The sequence below is a fragment of the Perognathus longimembris genome, chromosome 5 (genome assembly GCF_023159225.1).
Source record: "Perognathus longimembris pacificus isolate PPM17 chromosome 5, ASM2315922v1, whole genome shotgun sequence".
NCBI lineage: Eukaryota > Metazoa > Chordata > Mammalia > Rodentia > Heteromyidae > Perognathus > Perognathus longimembris.
Window position 1 is genome coordinate 48,189,018 of NC_063165.1, and position 16,886 is coordinate 48,205,903.

The following is a 16,886-nucleotide window of genomic DNA, read 5'->3' on the forward strand; positions in this document are numbered from 1 at the left end:
TTCTTACTGGGGTGAGATGGAATCTCAATGTTGTTTTGATTTGCATTTCTTTTATGGCCAGTGATGTAGAGCATTTTTTCATATGTCTCTTGGCCATTCTCATTTCCTCGTCAGAGAAGTCGCTTTTTAAGTCTTTAGCCCACTTGATGAGGGGGCTATTGGTTCTTTGCGGTTTTGTTTTGGAAGAGGGTAATTTTTTTAGTTCTGCATATATTTTAGATATGAGGCCTTTGTCTGTTGAATGACCAGTAAAGATCTTCTCCCAGTCTGTGGGCTTTCTGTTTATCTTGCGAGCTATATCCTTTGCCATGCAGAAGCTCTGCAGTTTGATGCAGTCCCATTTGTCCAACCTTTCTTTGATTTGTAGCCTTTCTGGGTCTTTGTTAAGGAAGTTCCGTCCTGCGCCAAGGAGCCCAAGTGTTTCTCCTACTCCTTCCTTTAGTGTTTTCAGGGTGTCTGTTTTGATTTCGAGGTCTTTAATCCATTTGGAATTGATTTTGGTGCAGGTTTATATATAAGGATCTCGTTTTAGTTTGTTGCATGTTGAGCCAGTTTTGCCAGCACTGTTTGTTAAAGAGGCTATCTTTCTTCCATACTATTGTTTTAGCTCCTTTATCAAAGATTAAGTAGGCGTAGTTCTGTGGGTTCATTTCTGGGTCTTCAATTCTGTTCCATTGGTCTTCAGGCTCGGCCTTTTGGCTAAGATCAAGTGTAGTTTTCACGTTTTAACATGATCAGAATGTAAGATACATACATAGAGCTTTTACCCTTTGAAACTCCAGATCCAATACATCTGTGACTTTTCCTTTATTTTAGGAGGTGGCGGGGTGGGGGGCGGGTTACTAGACACAGACTCTTACACATGCTTAGGCAATCCATCTACCACTGTGCAACACTCCAGTTCCCTCCCCCCACTTAAAGTATTCCAGTTGCTTTATATATGGGTTGATTATGGTCCACATTATAAAACACCTTCTCCTAGAAAAAGGAACTTCTTGAACACATAGAATTAGGATATTATAACACTGGAATACAAGTGGTATTCAGCTTTCTGAAGCCAGGGATTGGATGAGGGATGATCTTCAATGTCTACTTTGTAGTTGCTATCCCTGCACACTGGAGTGACATGAAGCAGCAGAATTTGTGTGTGGTCGAGGTGCAATCCAGTGATCTAGAATACAAAACTGTGGCAGACAAGTTTCGTGAGACCTGTTCAAACTTCACCATAGAAAAGGTAAGCCTGCTACTGTCATAGAGTTTTCTGATTGTAGAAGCAATAAATGTTAACACCGTTCTATAAACATGTTTGGTGCACTTCGTGTGTTCATTATTTAGAAATACAACTTTGGTGGGAATTAGATGTTAGATTCTACTCATGTCACCAGAATTACTGAAACATGAAGATGTTTGTCAGTTTTTCAATACAATAAATGTCCATGTATTAGAGTATCAAAAGATATATCATACTTACTTTGCAAAGCAGACTAATAAAATTTTAATACTAAGTTTTCAAAGTTGGGCCGTGTACCTGACCTACCCGGGTCGGGGCACATATAATCAAAAATTGTGTGCTGAGTACATTCATTGCAAATGGCAAGTTTGAGCTCATGTTCACATTTTCAACTAAAATTTAATATCATAGACATTTTTCTTAATTTCTTATATTTAGTATTTATTTGGCTCTTAGTAACAGTAAGGTACTTATTTTATCCTATTCTATACATAAAATTATTTTAAAATTACACCCGAATTATTAGTAATATTAAAAAAGCAACATTTCCTTTCCATGACTGTTTTCCATGCTCTTTCTTTTAATCTTTTCTTTTTGTCGTGGGGCTTGAACTCAGGACCTGGACACTGTCTGTGGGCTTTTCTGCTCAAGGTTAGTGCTCCACCACTCTGTGTGCTAGCATTCTACTACTTTGAGCTCTCCCCTTCCAGTTTTCTGATGGTTAATTAGAGACTTTCCTGCACAGTCTGACTTTGAACTAAGATCCTCAAATCTCAGTCTCCTGAGTAGCTAGGGTAAAAGGCATAAGCCACCAGCTCCTGGCCTAATCTTAACTATGTACTCAAGATGAGTTTTGTCTTCCATCCAAGTACTAAACAGGACTCACTCTGCTTAGCTTCTGAGATCACAGTGGTGTGGCTATAGACTTAATGTGTGTATGTGTGTGCTAGTACTGAGGATTAAGCTCAGGGTCTAGGTACTATACTTTAGCTTTTTCACTCAAGGTTGGTGCCTTGCCACTTGAGCCACAGCTTCACTTTTGGCTTGTTAGTGGTTAATTGGAGATATGAACTTTCCTGATGGGCTGGCTTTGGACCTTGATCCTCAGATCATGGACTCCTGAGTAGCTAGGATTACTGGCGGGAGCAACTGGTGTGTGCCTAGCTCTCTTAAGATGTGTTTCATAACAGTAACATATACTTGAATTTTTTACCTTTTCCTTTAAATTCCTAATTGGCTTACTATATTTACTGATGTTTAGATTTTAAAATGTTACATTAATCCTTATTTTCTTCTTAACGCACAAATCCATTGCTTTTTCTCTTTTCCTGCTATCATTTGATCAAGTATTCTACTGTTCTATATTCTGCTCCATTAGATGCTGTTTGATTTTATTTATTCTTTGATTGCTCTAGAAACTATGTTGACTTATGCAACTATCCTGACTTACGAAATGCAAATGTAGGAGCTGGGAATGTGGCATAGTGGTAGAATGCTTGCCTGGCATGCATGAAGTTCAGGGTTCAGTTCCTCAGTACTACATAACCAAAAAAAGCCAAAAGTGGTACTGTGGCTCAAGTGGTAGAGAGCTAGCCTTGAGCAAAGGAAGCTCAGGGACAGTGCCCAGGCCCTGAGTTCAAGCCTTAGGACTGGCAAAAAGAAAGGAAAGAAGGAGGAAGGAGGGACAGAGGAGGGAAAGAAAGAAGGAAGAAGAAAAAGAGAAAAAAGAACAAATGCTAATGTAAGTCAATGATTATCATTTTCTAGATAATACAATTACCTTTGAATCCTTGAAGCCCCATTTATCTCCCATTTATCTGAGTTTTGGGCTAGTTTAAAGTTTTCTGAAGACATTTACCTTTTTCTCCCACTGCATGTCAAAATTGCTTGTCTGTGCTTCTATCTGGGATCATTTTTATCTACAGTTGGTACTTCTTCTAATGTAGATTTGGTTGTGGGAAAATTGCTCCAGTTTTTGTCTGAAAAACACCTTTATTGCATCCTCATTCTTTGAATGATAGTTTTGCTGGGTATAGAATTCTTATTGAGTTATTTTCTTTAGGCAGTTGAAAGAGATCATTCCATCATCTTCTGACTTTTGTGTTTTATTTTGTACTTTCCTTCTCTCTATGAGCTTGGCCTATCAAATCTCTGTTTCCTTCAATAGACCTTTTCCTCCCCCTGCTCTTCTAGTAGTTATTGGTTAGAGTTGGTCTGATTAAACCTCAGGCTTTGAAAAAAGCATGTTAGTAAATTTTTAAATATAAGAAAAAAATGGTTTAAATTTTAGAACTGAAAGACCAAGGAATTAAGAAATGTTTCTGAAATCTAAGAAAAATAATAAAGGTACAAAAAAATCAAGTTAAACAGAAAATTTGAATTAACAGGAGACAAAATGAACATAGTCAAGAATAATTGGAAATTTGGCTGTAAAAAAGAGGAAATAATGTTTAAATCATAAAGAAACTCAGCAAAATGTGTGATAATGTTGAGAGTTTTATGTAGAGTGAACATGGTATCAAATTGAAAATAAAATCCTAAAAATTATGCAGCAGTTGGAAAAAAAAAAAAAGAGGAAGGCAGATTAAAACTGTTAGGCTTGACAGTTTTGTAGAATGGAAAGATTCTGAAAGCTTGGAACCTTTTGTGTCTGCTTTTCCATGAGGGGCTCTAGCTACATTTACCCACCCCTCACACCTTCCAGGACAGGTTTTTGAAACTGTCAAGAGGCAAAGTTACAGAAATATAGACAGCACCAGCAACAGTTACTGGAGTGTGCATAAAAAGTAGAGATTTTCCAGGAGCCAGTGGTTCATGCCTGTAATTCTAGCTAATCAGGAGGCTGAGATATGAGGCTGGTGGTTCAAAGCCAGCTCAGCAGGACAGCCTTTGATACTCTTATCTCCAATAAACTACCAAAAAGGCCAGAAGTGGAGCTGTGGCTTAAGTGGTGGAGTAATACCTTAAGCAAAAGAAGATTAGGAACAGCATCCAAGCCCTGAGTTCGAGCCCCAGGGCTGGCAAAAAAAAATGGTAGAGATAGAAGAGGAAGAGTCAGCAGAGTTCATATAACAACTACATAAGATACTGGACTTATTCTTGTGTTGTACATAAAAGATATTAAAGATTAAGCCAACATTCACTCCAGTGTCTATTTATATGAAACACTAAATCTGAGATTTATGAAACAATATCAGCTGGTATTGAATTTGTTGGGTGTAATTTTTATGCAAATCAGTGAACATGTTTTGTTTCCTATAGTTTGGCAAGTGTTATTAAACTCTAGCAATTTTTTAAAATTCATTTGTAGATTGAAAGGATCCAGAATTTAAGTCTCTGGAATAGCTACCAGGCAAAGAAAAAAAGCATAGATGCCAAGAATGGCCACCAAAGAAATGAGAGGCTGCTCTTCCATGGGACAGATATTAACTCTGTGCCACATGTCAATGAAAATGGCTTTAACCGCAGCTATGCCGGGAAGAATGGTAAGGAAGCCAGGACTCTGGCTGCTCCCAGTGGAGGTTGCAACTTCTTCACTGTGTCCCCCATACTTGGCCAGTTAGCAGTCCAAGTTTCAGGGTAGCTCTCATTCTGTTTCCTTCCCATGTGCCTGTCTGGTCCTGAGATATGGAATGTTTGATTCCTAAGAATGAAAAATACTCCCACAAAATGCTTAAATATTCTTTTTTTTTTTTTTTACAGTTCTGGGACTTGAACTCAGGGCCTGAGCACTGCCCCTGGCTTCTTTTTGCTCAAGGCTAGCACTCTATCACCTGAGCCACAATACCACTTTTGGCTTTTTCTATATATGTGGTGCTGAGGAATTGAACCCAGGGCAATCTACCACTGGGCCATATTCCCAGCCCTAAACCATTTTTTTTAAAACATTGTTTGATATACTGGCCCAAAATGTCAAATTGTATACTATACTGAAATTATTTTAAAATACTTTTCCTCTTCACAGCTGTGTACTATGGAAAGGGAACCTATTTTGCTGTCAACGCCGATTATTCTGCCCATGACACATACTCCAGGCCAGATGTAAATGGGAAAAAGCACGTGTACTATGTTCGCGTCCTCACTGGAGACTACACACGTGGAAATCAGTCATACATTGTGCCTCCTGAGAAGAACCCCCAAAATCCTACTGACCTGTACGACACTGTTGTGGATGATGTTCACAATCCAAGCTTATTCGTGGTATTTTATGACTACCAAGCCTACCCAGAGTACCTTATTACTTTTAGACGATAATATTTTGGAATGCTTTTACAAAAGAACTCCAAAGTCCAAGATACAGCATTTTTCTCTGTTAACTTTTTCTAAGATTACAAGCATCACTCTGTCATCGAAATCAGTTACCTGAGCTTCTCTTCATAAAGAAAATGAATCACTCTTGAGATAAAATACATATATCACCCCATAGTTGCAATTGTGTGTCCACAACTTACTTGTCTTCACACTGCCCAGTGCATGATGCCTGCTATGTCTTCACTGAGAGTGAAACCCTTCTTTGCTAAGATTAATCAACTCTAAGTTTATTAAATGACTTATTTCCCTTAGCAGTCTGGTTTTGGATGATTTTAAAGCTTTGTGTACAACCAAAGGAATTTGGCTGTCCTATTACTATTTTGCTAATTCAATATCTATGCAATGGCAAAACTGTTCTTTTTCCTAATTCCTCAGGTAAATTTCAGATTCGAACATCACTCACTGAACCCTCAATTGTGCAGGTGGTTGACTAGGTAGGGGCTTTTAAGCATTATTTTATTCTCATGCACAGTCCTAAGATGTAAATATCATATCCACATTTTAAGGCTGAGGTGATATACTCAAAGTGTGTGAAGTCAGCTAACCAGGAATCCTCAGAGCCAGCCACTGAGTCTTTTGCTGCCTGTAACATCAAGTCTTTCACTGTTCCCACCACTGTAGAACATGGCCTCCAGTGGTGCCACTGCTTCAGAATATCTCAGGTGATATGTGAAACACCCCCATATTTCCATGCCTTTTTATTTCCTTCTGGATTGGTTTCCACTGCCTCTCTCTCTCTTTTTTTTTTTTTTTTTTGCCAGACCTGGGGCTTGGACTCAGGGCCTGAGCACTGTCCCTGGCTTCTTTTTGCTCAAGGCAAGTACTCTGCCACTTGAGTCATAACGCCACCTCAGGCCTTTTCTATATATGTGGTGATGAGGAATCGAACCCAGGGCTTCATGTATAGGAGGCAAGCTCTCTTGCCACTAGGCCATATTCCCAGCCCCCACTGCCTCTCTTAATCAGAATTCCATAGGCCAAGAAGCTGGTGCTTTTGTGGAGCAGGTGCAGATGACATACTCTTGTCACTAAGGGGTGCTGGGATGATGAGTGGGAACAGCACCAGGGCTTCAAGTGGAAGAGACCCAGGAAGCTACCTTTGCTACTTCATTGACAGATGTCTTAAAACTTCTCTTTCTGCTGCTGCTTATTTACAAGTGGACTGGCAAAGTCTTAAGACCCAAGGATGGCTTGCTAGGCTTTGGCATCTGAACTCAGCACTAATGACAATGTAGGAAACTGCCATTTAACAAAAGACCTGCATTTGTTCTTCAGTGATTTGGTTAACTCATGGCTATATCGCAGGATGTGTCACACTGAAAAAAAGAAAAAGATCCAGCCAACAAATATTAGTTATCCTCAGTCTAAAGAAATATTGTTTTTCTTCTAGTAATATTACTTGATGAATGTCATTTGGTTAAAAACAAACAATAAAAAAACATTTTTCCCTGAAATGGCAAATACAGGAGAGTTTTAATGGTAACAGTGGCCATTGCTGATAAATAAAAAAAAAACACAACTAAACACTGCAGCCTCAGGGACTCCTGGAGTACTACTATTCAGATGGGAGTTACAGGGAAGAGCACAATCCAGGATTGGAGGGGGAGGAGAGTAAGACTGATTTCATTGAACAGCCCCTTTTGAAATAAGCCTACCATAAGCCTATGATAGGTCTTGTTGTTTTACAGGGCCAGATTTGACTCTTTCAGTATTTGACTCACCTGAGTTATTTGTACCTAACTGCTCTGTATACCACCTTTATAATAATAAAATTTTTTGAAGAATAATTATACAATGTTCTAGGAATGTAATATCCTAAGTTAGAGACAGACTGACATGGTTCTGTTCAAGTCCTCTCCTAGAAACAGTGTACTTCAATGCTTTACATTTTCTGCAAAGTGAGTATATTTGGTTTTCCACACTATACAGTCTCTGTGATGATTTAACTCTGCGACTGCATTCCTAAAGCTGCCATAGACAATATGAGATACATGGCATGGAGTAGGTCTTCCAGTAAACTTTCCTCATGAAAACAAGCAGCAGACTCATCCCAGGATGAAGTTTATGGAGGCCACATCCTGCTGGGAAAACTGGGAATTTACAATTAAGGTAGTCTGGAAGGATGAGATGGAGGAGGAAAGGCAAAGGAACCTAGGACTGCAAGCTTACTAATAAAACTAGTCTGGTCAAAGAGCAATGTACCTGACAACAAACTGACATTTAATTACACACTTGTCATCCGTACACTCAGGAGACTGAGGCAGGAAGATTTTGAGTTTAAAGTCAGCCTTTGAATTCATAATCTCATATAGTGAGATTCTGCTAAGAAAACAAGAATAAAAAAACCATAAAAAAAGCACACATAGTGTTTAAAAATACTTTTGCACGTTATTTAGGAAGTCATGCCCTAGTAGAATCACATTGTTTTCCCTTGTATCAAAAGTTGTGCCATCATCCTGATTACTTGTGGGTTCACCACACAGTCTAGCAAGTCATCTGTAGAGACCAACATGGGGGGAGGGGCTGTGGTGCTGTTTAAGGCAATTGGCTCCACCATAGCATTTTCATGGTTTTCCATCATCAGTTGCCTTCTGGCACAGGACAGTTTTGCAACTGCATCTTTGCAGACAAATCTTCCACCATTACTTTCAAATATGCCTCTTCTTTCTGAAGGGAGTTCTTCAGAGCTCAGTGTCACAGGCGCCAGATGAGGACCAAAGGGGTGGGCTGCTTCTGCTTCCTGCTTTGTGGTTCCCATGGTTACATTCTGGTTGGGTATGTCTTTTACCTCCACAGGGCTGCCCACATTTAATTCGTCCTTTCTGGTATTCTCCCCATGTGTTCCTACTACTTGAATTTCTCCTACTTTAGGTGTTCTATAATGGTCAAAAAAGGCAGAAACAGCTCCATTTAAATAGTGACAATTGACTTCATGGGATGTTTCTTCAACCTGAGGATAGAGATAAAACTCTTCAGGATATTTGCATACACTTAGGAAAGTAAGAACAAATGTATTATCTCAGCTGGTTCACCATAGGAATCCAAAGCCACAAGGGAATCCAGAAGGGCCTACCTCAGTGGGGTTTAGCCAGGCTTTGGTATTGTGTGGGTTCTCTGCGGTTTTCAGTGCACACACAAGCATCCGGGTGATTGCCTCTTCCACTCGGGCTAGGTGGTCTTCTTCCTAGTTTAGATTTAAAAACCAAAACAAGAATAACAAACCTCCTCAGCATTCGTCTTTTTATCGCTTGGTCTAAAAGAGAATGCAGCCTCTTCTAACAGTGTGCTCCATTCTCATTTATTCAAGCTCTGAGACAGAAAGAATGAGTATGCTAATGGCAGAATTTGTGTATTCAGTATCACCTGCTATCTGGAACATATATAGAATAGACCAACAGGCAAGTTTAAGTGTGTATAAGTCATATGCCTTAAGTATGATCCATCTTTGTGCTTCCCCCCATTCCTTAACATGTTTAACATTTTCAAAAAGTATCATCACACTGAAGAATATCTCTTACAGAATTAGAAAAGCAAATTATTTGAAGGTCAGAGAAAAGTTGTACACATGCTTCACTGTAAGAATGAGGTGAGCAGGTTGGGAGTGCAGATCAGGAAAACAGAGTTTATCTACTATGCAGAATGTCTGTGTTAGATCCCTATTGCTGGGGGTATGAGGGAGAAAGGGGTGTCTATCAGAACGTGGCTTTCTTAAGACACTACATGTCTACACTGTAGCATTAATGACAAATGATGTTAAAAGCACTAACTTCTATTCATCAAAAACACATAAAGGGAAAAACCACAGACATCTGTAATACACATAATTAATATATATCTATAGAGAGAGAGAGATCGATATATAGAGAGAATAGACAGGGTTAGGTGGTAGAATAGATGCTCCTTCCATTTGACGTGAATGAGCAGGGTCAGAGTAACAATCAAGAGAGACTATGACCCAAAAAGAGAAGAGTCTAGGAAGTCACAAAAAGAGACATCTGGACAGCTGAAAAACCACAGAGAAACAGAAAAGTGACACACACAAAAAAATAGGAAATAGTCCAAAGCTCCCATGGGGACAGAGCAAGCCTAAGCCACAATCACAGGGAAGCCAGGTGACTGGGGAATAGACTGGAATCGTTAGCAAATGGGTAGGCCCACAGTTCTTTAAAGCCTTAAATCCAGTGCAGGGAATCTACTGTGCCTCTTTTGCATGGCAGGCTAATATTTGGGAAGAAAGCTATTTTGTAAACCCCTCTTCCATTATTTTGGAGAGTTACAGCCAGGCACTACCTTGAGGGAGGCAGCAGGAAGATGTCTTTGAGGCCCTGAAACAAGGATCCATAATAGCTCAGGGAAATTGGGGACAGGGACAGAAACACAGCAGTCCAAACAAAGTCATCCTGGTATACTGGCTAGCAAATTCATCACTGAATGTTGTATCTTAAGAGCAAGGACTTTATTTTTTATTTGTTTTGTTTTTGTTGCCAGTCCTGGGGTGTAGACTCAGGACCTGAGCACTGTCCCTGGCTTCTTTTTGCTCAAGGCTAGCACTCTACCTCTTGAGCCACAGCGTCACTTCTGGCTTTTTTCTATATTATGTGGTGCTGAGGAATCGAACCCAGGGCTTCATGTACATGAGGCGAGCACTTTACCACTAGGCCATACTCCCAGCCCCAAGGACTTTATTTTTAAAACAACAACAAAAAAGTACCAGCTCAATCCATGAGTTTATACTGACGCTGACAGGATCGATGGATTCTACGTAATGCCACCAGTGTCTGGGAACAAACAGAACCTGAAAACCAAACAAAAAATAGTTAGCACAAGAAGGGGATACTTCATCCTTGTGTCAGTCATATCTGATGAGGCTGCTAGGGAAAAAGAGAATATGAATAAATCCACAGAACTGAAGGAAAAGGGAAACAAACAAAAGCCCCATAATCTGTTTTTCCTTGTCATTTTTTTGAAATTGATAAGTTCACAGTGCAGCTTTTCTACTCCTCTTAATCCTGTCTGTCCACATTTCAGTGAAGGCTTTTGAGGTTCTAATTTTTCCTCCTTCCCAATGCAAAACAGTTGTCCAAATTCTGAGAAAGGACAAAAGATTTCTGAGAAACACAAAAGTAGAGGACTTTGCTTCTGTCCTTTCACAAACAGTGAAACTGAGAGCCAGCTGGAAAGAGGCTAACGGACTGATGGATGGCATTATAGAAATGGTAAAAGTGAGAACTTCCCAAGTAGAAGTGGTGGGCCTCAGCTAGGGAAGTCTGGAGTAGGAGGTCCAGAGAAAGAATGTCTTGAATCAGAACAAGGGGAGAAATTAGACAATGAATGAGGACATGTTAGGAAGGAGAAATGACACAAGCAGAGAAGCTGTCACTGCTGAGGGCCAGTCAGAAGATCAGTATCACTACTGCCCGGGAGCTACTGGGCAATAAGGGAGGAAGTGAGGGCCAGTGAAGAACCTTGAATTCAGAGAAAGCGGTGGGTTTTAATCTACAGACGTTAGGAGGTGCTAAGAAATTCTGAGTAGAAGGATGGTTAAAACTGTGACGTTAGGAGAGTCTGGAAAGAATAATCTCACATGGGCCAATTACTGAGTGTTTAAGATCTAGATAGGCAGGGTTGTCGACTGAAAAGCACCGGGAAGAGTGGAGGATCATGGAGGTAATAGGCAGCTTTCAGGCTCTGGAATGAGAAAATTAGTGGCATAGGAATAAGAGATGGTGAGGCAATTGCTCACAGGTAAGCTGAAGATTAGGAAGGACATGGACTTAATGATTATGAAGTTGTTTTCCCTGGAGCACCCCCAAAGGCCCATGAGATGAAGGTTTGGTTGCCCATGTGTAGTGCTATGGGGAGGTAGTACAACCTTGAATAGGTAGAGGTTAGGTTACTGAGGGCTTTCCAGGATAGAATACTGGGACACAGTCCCTTCCTTCCTCTTTTGTTGCTTGCTAACATCAGATAACATCAGCATTTGGCTCCATGGTCCACTCGCACAACAATATACTGTGCTGCTAAGGCTCAAAGCAACGGGGCCAAATAGCCATGGACCCAAACTTCTGAACTATGAGCCCAAACAGATGATATATGTACATATGTGTGTATGTATGTATTTTGTGTGTGCCAGTACTGGGGCTAGGACACAGGGCCTTGTAATCTCACTTGGCTCTTTTACTCAAAAATGGAGCTCTGTCACATGAGCCACACCTTTACTTCCAACTTCTTGCTCCTTAATTGGAGATGAATCTCACAGATTTTTCTGCCCAAGCTGGCTTCAAACTATGATTCTTAGATATCACCCTCCTAAGTAGCTAGGATTACAGGCATGAGCCACCAGCACATTTCTTTTTCATTAAGTTGATTTTTTCAGGTATTTTTTTTCTGTCATTCTAGTGACAGATGACTAATAAAGAAGTCACAAATATACTAGCATATGAGATAGCTGTAATAAAGTGGTGAGAGAGAGCCATCTGATGGTGGATTAAAGAACAAACTAGATTTTAAAAAAATGGATACAAGAGAAACCATTTAAATTTGGCTATTAAAGATGGAATAAAAAATGAGCTGGAAAAATGAGTTTATACCTATTAGAAAGCCTATAAAAATTACAGTAATAAAAACCAGCAAGTGCTGGAGAAGATGGGAAGAAATGGAACCTTCATCTATTACTCATAAGAATGTAAAATGGGGGGCTGGGGATATGGCCTAGTGGCAAGAGCGCTTGCCTCGTATACATGAGGCCCTGGGTTCGATTCCCCTGCACCACATATACAGAAAATGGCCAGAAGTGGTGCTGTGGCTCAAGTGGCAGAGTGCTAGCCTTGAGCAAAAAGAAGCCAGGGACAGTGCTCAGGTCGAGTCCGAGGCCCAGGACTGGCCAAAAAAAAAAAAAAAAAGAATGTAAAATGGTAGTCACTGTGAAAAACAGAGACAAACTATGTGAGGCATTAATTCCACTTCTACATATATATCTGAGACCTGAAAATAAATGATTGTTCCAACAGTTTACACCGGAAAATCCATAACAGCATTATTCATAATAGCGAAAAGATAGAAACCACCCAGTGTGATTAACTGGTAAATGAATGAGATGGATAAGCACATGTGGTGTATTTTTACACATGTGGACTATTCCTCAGCCACAAAAAATGCTTATAACATTCCACAACAAGGATAACCCCTGAAAATATTCTCTGTGAAAGGAGCTGAACATAAAAGACTACATATTGTATGGCAGCATTTATATGAAATGTCTAGAATAGGCCAATCTACAGAGACAAAAACTAAATTTGTAGTTGCTAGTGGCTGGAGGGGAGGTGGGAATGGAGAGTGACTATAACGGGTGAGGCATTTGGTCAAGACCAATTGCTCTGAAAAGACCAGAAAAAGAAACAGTGTGAAGGGAGTAATGGAGGGAACACAGGCAAAAGGGAGGGCTAACCAAGCCTCTTCAAGAGATAAAGACGCTAAGTAGGGGATATATGGCTGTAATCCCAGCACTATGGAGATGGAGGCAAGACGATCACAGTTTGGGGCCAGCAAGACCCTACATAGTAAGACCCTGTCTCAAACCTTACCCATTTATTAAACACACACACACATACACACACACACACACACACACACACACACACACACACACGACCTTTCAAAGTAAACCCTATGTTGTAAGAGAATTGTACTCACAAGTTCACATATAACTATAATATCTTTAGAAATGTTTCAGAAATAATCACCCATTCTTGTTCAAAACCAAACCATTCTCAATTCCTTCTGCCTCTGTTGGCTGACTATCTACATATATTACAATCCACATTTATGTGTCTGGGTTCAGTTCCATCACACCTGAACAGACAGGAACTGTTAAAAATGTTTTGGTACTGTTACTTGAAACTTTCTCTTTACCTGAATGAAAATGGTTTTTTGGGCTGTCTTCCTTCAGTCTACTCTCCTTTCCAACAGGAGACGCTATGTTTCTGTCACCCCTCACTGATGAGACAGCTACTGCTGAGCTGCAGAACAGCATGAGAAAATCATTCTTGTGTGCACTGGGGGCAAGCACATGACACCAGGGTTACAGCAATGGTGTCCTTTGACAGAGAGGTCATTACCTGTCCTGGGCACAGCGTGACCACATGTCTCTGAGCTTTCTGGAATTGAGGGAAATGCTGGAAATCAGGGTTGATCACATTGACTTTACTGAACACACTAGATTCTTCATATGGGATTCTGGTTGGATAAAGGAAAGGTGTATCTTCAGGAGGAAAGAGATGCCATCTTTTCCTAAAACCAAAAGAAAGATACAAGTTAATGATTTCAATTTGAGACAAATAAGTAAGAAAGTAGCAAATCAATATCATTTTTTTTTTACTTCTTTTAAGTTCAAAACTAAGAAACACAGGCACCATGTCTTGGTCTCCTGGCCTCTTACTCAGAGCTGAAATGTACTCTAACACATCTGCTGAAAGTGGCCTGTTGCTAGAGGGTATCTCATGACCCAAGCCAGTCTCTTTCCTTACTGGGAAGACCCATTCTACCTCAAACTCAAGTCTTCCTTTTCATTGTTTTTTCTCTTTGGTTTGAGTTTTGTTCTTTCTGAATACAATGAATATCTATCTATATCAGAAAGACATGGACGAGGGATGTAGCTGAGTGGTAAAGTGCTTACTTAGCATGCACAAGGCCCTGACTCAGTTCCATAACAAAACAAACAAACAATAAAAAATCAGTTAGTCATTTTATATCTAAATATTAAAATCAACCCATATACTCAGGATTACAGTCTAGGCCAGTCTGGGTGTAAACAGGAGCCCAAAAAATCCTAAAATGTGGCTCAAGTGGTAGAATGCTTGCCTTGCAAGCACGAGGCCCTGAGTCCATGCATAATCTAAGACTTTAGAAATTAATAATGACAATGATAATAAAAGTAATTGAAATAATACAGAATAAAAGGGTTTTGACTAAGCTACATGTTTCTTTTGCTATGGATTTCAAGACTTCATCTTATTAAAACATGCAAATGGGTGCTGAGAAGGTGGCCTAGTGGTAGAGTGCTTGTCTAGCATTCATGAAACCCTTGGTTCGATTCCTCAGCACCACATAAACAGAAAAAGCCAGAAGTGGTACTGTGGCTCAAGTGGCAGAGTGCTATCCTTGAGCAAAAAGAAGTCAGGGACAGTGCTCAGGCCCTGAGTCCAAGCCCCAGGACTGGCAAAAAAAAAAAAATAAAAAATGCAAAGGCATTTGTAGCATCTGTTAAAATCATAAAACTAAATGTTTGGAAGCTCAGGACATTCATATACTGCTAACAATGCCTCCAAAAAAATTAACTTACCTTCTGGTTAAACTTTACAGTAGTTGAGTGTACTCTAATCAGGAGGCTGAGGCAGGAAAATTAGGAGTTGAGAGCTAGCCTGGGCTACATAGTGAGTTCCAGGCTAGTCTTAGCTACATACTAAGATCTTGTCTCAAAGAAAAAAATCAAATAACAATGAAAACAACAACAAAAATTCCACAGTGCACAGAATATGGTTCCAAGGGGATCCCTGTTGAGGAAAAATCACAAATGCTGGACTGGAGTTGTGGCTCAAGAGACAGAGCACCAGCTATGAGGGGGAAAGAAAAACCCAAGTAAGAGTGTGAGGTCCTGAGTTCAAGCCCCTTGTACCAGCACATCCATAATATACTACTGCCAGACTTTAAGTCCTTTTATCTCATATACATGGACAGATGATTTAACCTGACCTATGGCAATAACATATGATATTGGGTCTACTAGCAGACACAAACTACAGTTAGAGTTGAGAAGGACCAGGCGCCTTGACTACCCCTTGAGAGGCCTACGGAGCACAGTGAAGCCTCCTGTCAACATATATGCTACTCTTATCAATTGAGAGTTGACAGATGGGTGTTCCTGCTTTTAAGTGAGAAAGCTAGAGACAGCTGACTGGGAACTCTGAAGACAATTCTGGTCATGGATAAGAAACAGAAACCAGTTCAATTGCTGCCCTTACTTCACAAGGGAGAAAGAGAACATGGGGGAAGAGCTATGCCTGGCCACAAAGCAGATGAACAGGATGAAGCTGTGACAAAGGCTAAGGGTCCTGTCATTCCTCTTCTGTTTACACACATCACAGTCAGGCATGTACTTGCACACATATGCATTACCTTCCTTGTACCTGGAATACTAAGTTGCAACCGTAAGAGTCCAGATGACAGGGAGTATGCGCTCCCAGAGAGCCAATCCACAAGGTACTCTCTTGTCCATTTCTTCCAGGAAATCCAAAGTCAGACCATATCACATCCTGTTTTGAAATAAAATTACAATCTATCAAGAGCCAACCAGTCCTCTGTTATGTCCGAGTTGAACGTTTTCTCTTATGTAACTACTTTGGCATTTGGAACTTCCCATATATAGAAAGCTACAGATAGAGGAGGTACAGTTTCTAGGGCAGGCCATGAATTTTATTTTAAGCAAAAAAAGTCACCCCACTACTAGGAGTCACTCAACAAACATTTACAGAATACTTAACATCATGCCAAGAACTTTTCTGAAGGCTTATGATCAATCAGTGACCAGAACAGACAAAAAAAAAAAAATCCCATCCAGATGAAGCTTACATCTGTTGCAGACACTCAACAACAGGTATAATTCTGCAGCCACCCAGGGAATGAGTCAGGCAATGAGTGCAGTGGAAATATGGCCAAAGCTCAGCTTAGGAAGCCCATGCGTCCTTGGAGCAGTGCCAGTACTTATGGACATAAGCAACTTATTACTTCTATACTTTTATGACCACATAAAGAGGCCTTCTCTCCAAAAGACTAGCAGTCTTTTAGAAGTATACATGCCAGATCTGAAGCTCATGCATACTAAAGTAGAATCTCCAATTGGGGATGTCATATAGCTTTTTTTTCTTCTTCTTATACTGGGGCTTGAACTCAGGACCTATTGCTTTTACTTGGCTTTTTTGCTCAAGATTGGCACTCCATCACTTGAGCCACACCTCTACTTCCAGCTTTTTGCTGGTTATCTGAAGGTAAGAGTCTCAACGCTTTTCTGGCTGGTCTGGCTCTGAGTGGCAATCCTTAGTTTTCAGCCTCCTGAGTAGCTAGGATTATGGGTGTGAGCCACCAGGGTCTGACCCCAGAGAGTCCTTTAAGAGTTTGGCCTTTAAAGGGAACCCTACTTCATTGTTGGTGGGAATGTAAACTGGTTCAGCCACTCTGGCAAGCAGTATGGAGATTCCTCAGAAGGCTAAATATAGAACTCCCCTATGACCCAGCAGCCCCACTTTTGGGTATCTATCCAAAAGACCACAAACAAAATCACAGTAATGCC

The 16,886-nt window shown here is 40.4% G+C and overlaps 3 protein-coding genes across 8 annotated transcripts in view; 1 reads left to right on the forward strand and 2 right to left on the reverse strand.

The window, feature by feature from the left end:
• The window catches only part of Parp14 (poly(ADP-ribose) polymerase family member 14), a 79,159-nt gene extending 73,440 nt beyond the window's left edge, over positions 1 to 5,719 (forward strand). For all 6 annotated transcript variants that reach the window (XM_048346761.1, XM_048346762.1, XM_048346759.1 and 3 more), the window contains 3 exons: positions 1,101 to 1,234; positions 4,542 to 4,716; positions 5,196 to 5,719. In XM_048346761.1, the coding sequence (XP_048202718.1) occupies positions 1,101 to 1,234; positions 4,542 to 4,716; positions 5,196 to 5,485 (599 nt within the window). In that variant the 3' untranslated portion in view covers positions 5,486 to 5,719. The remainder of the gene's footprint in view (positions 1 to 1,100; positions 1,235 to 4,541; positions 4,717 to 5,195) is intronic.
• Kpna1 (karyopherin subunit alpha 1) overlaps positions 1 to 16,886 on the reverse strand; it is a 596,817-nt gene that overhangs the window by 225,508 nt on the left and 354,423 nt on the right. The window lies entirely within an intron of this gene.
• The window catches only part of Hspbap1 (HSPB1 associated protein 1), a 32,927-nt gene continuing 23,949 nt past the window's right edge, over positions 7,909 to 16,886 (reverse strand). Inside the window, exons 4-8 of the mRNA XM_048346774.1 lie at positions 15,716 to 15,852; positions 13,660 to 13,831; positions 10,254 to 10,337; positions 8,616 to 8,726; positions 7,909 to 8,492 (exon numbers count right to left, since the gene is read on the reverse strand). Of these exons, the coding sequence (XP_048202731.1) occupies positions 7,959 to 8,492; positions 8,616 to 8,726; positions 10,254 to 10,337; positions 13,660 to 13,831; positions 15,716 to 15,852 (1,038 nt within the window). The 3' untranslated portion in view covers positions 7,909 to 7,958. The remainder of the gene's footprint in view (positions 8,493 to 8,615; positions 8,727 to 10,253; positions 10,338 to 13,659; positions 13,832 to 15,715; positions 15,853 to 16,886) is intronic.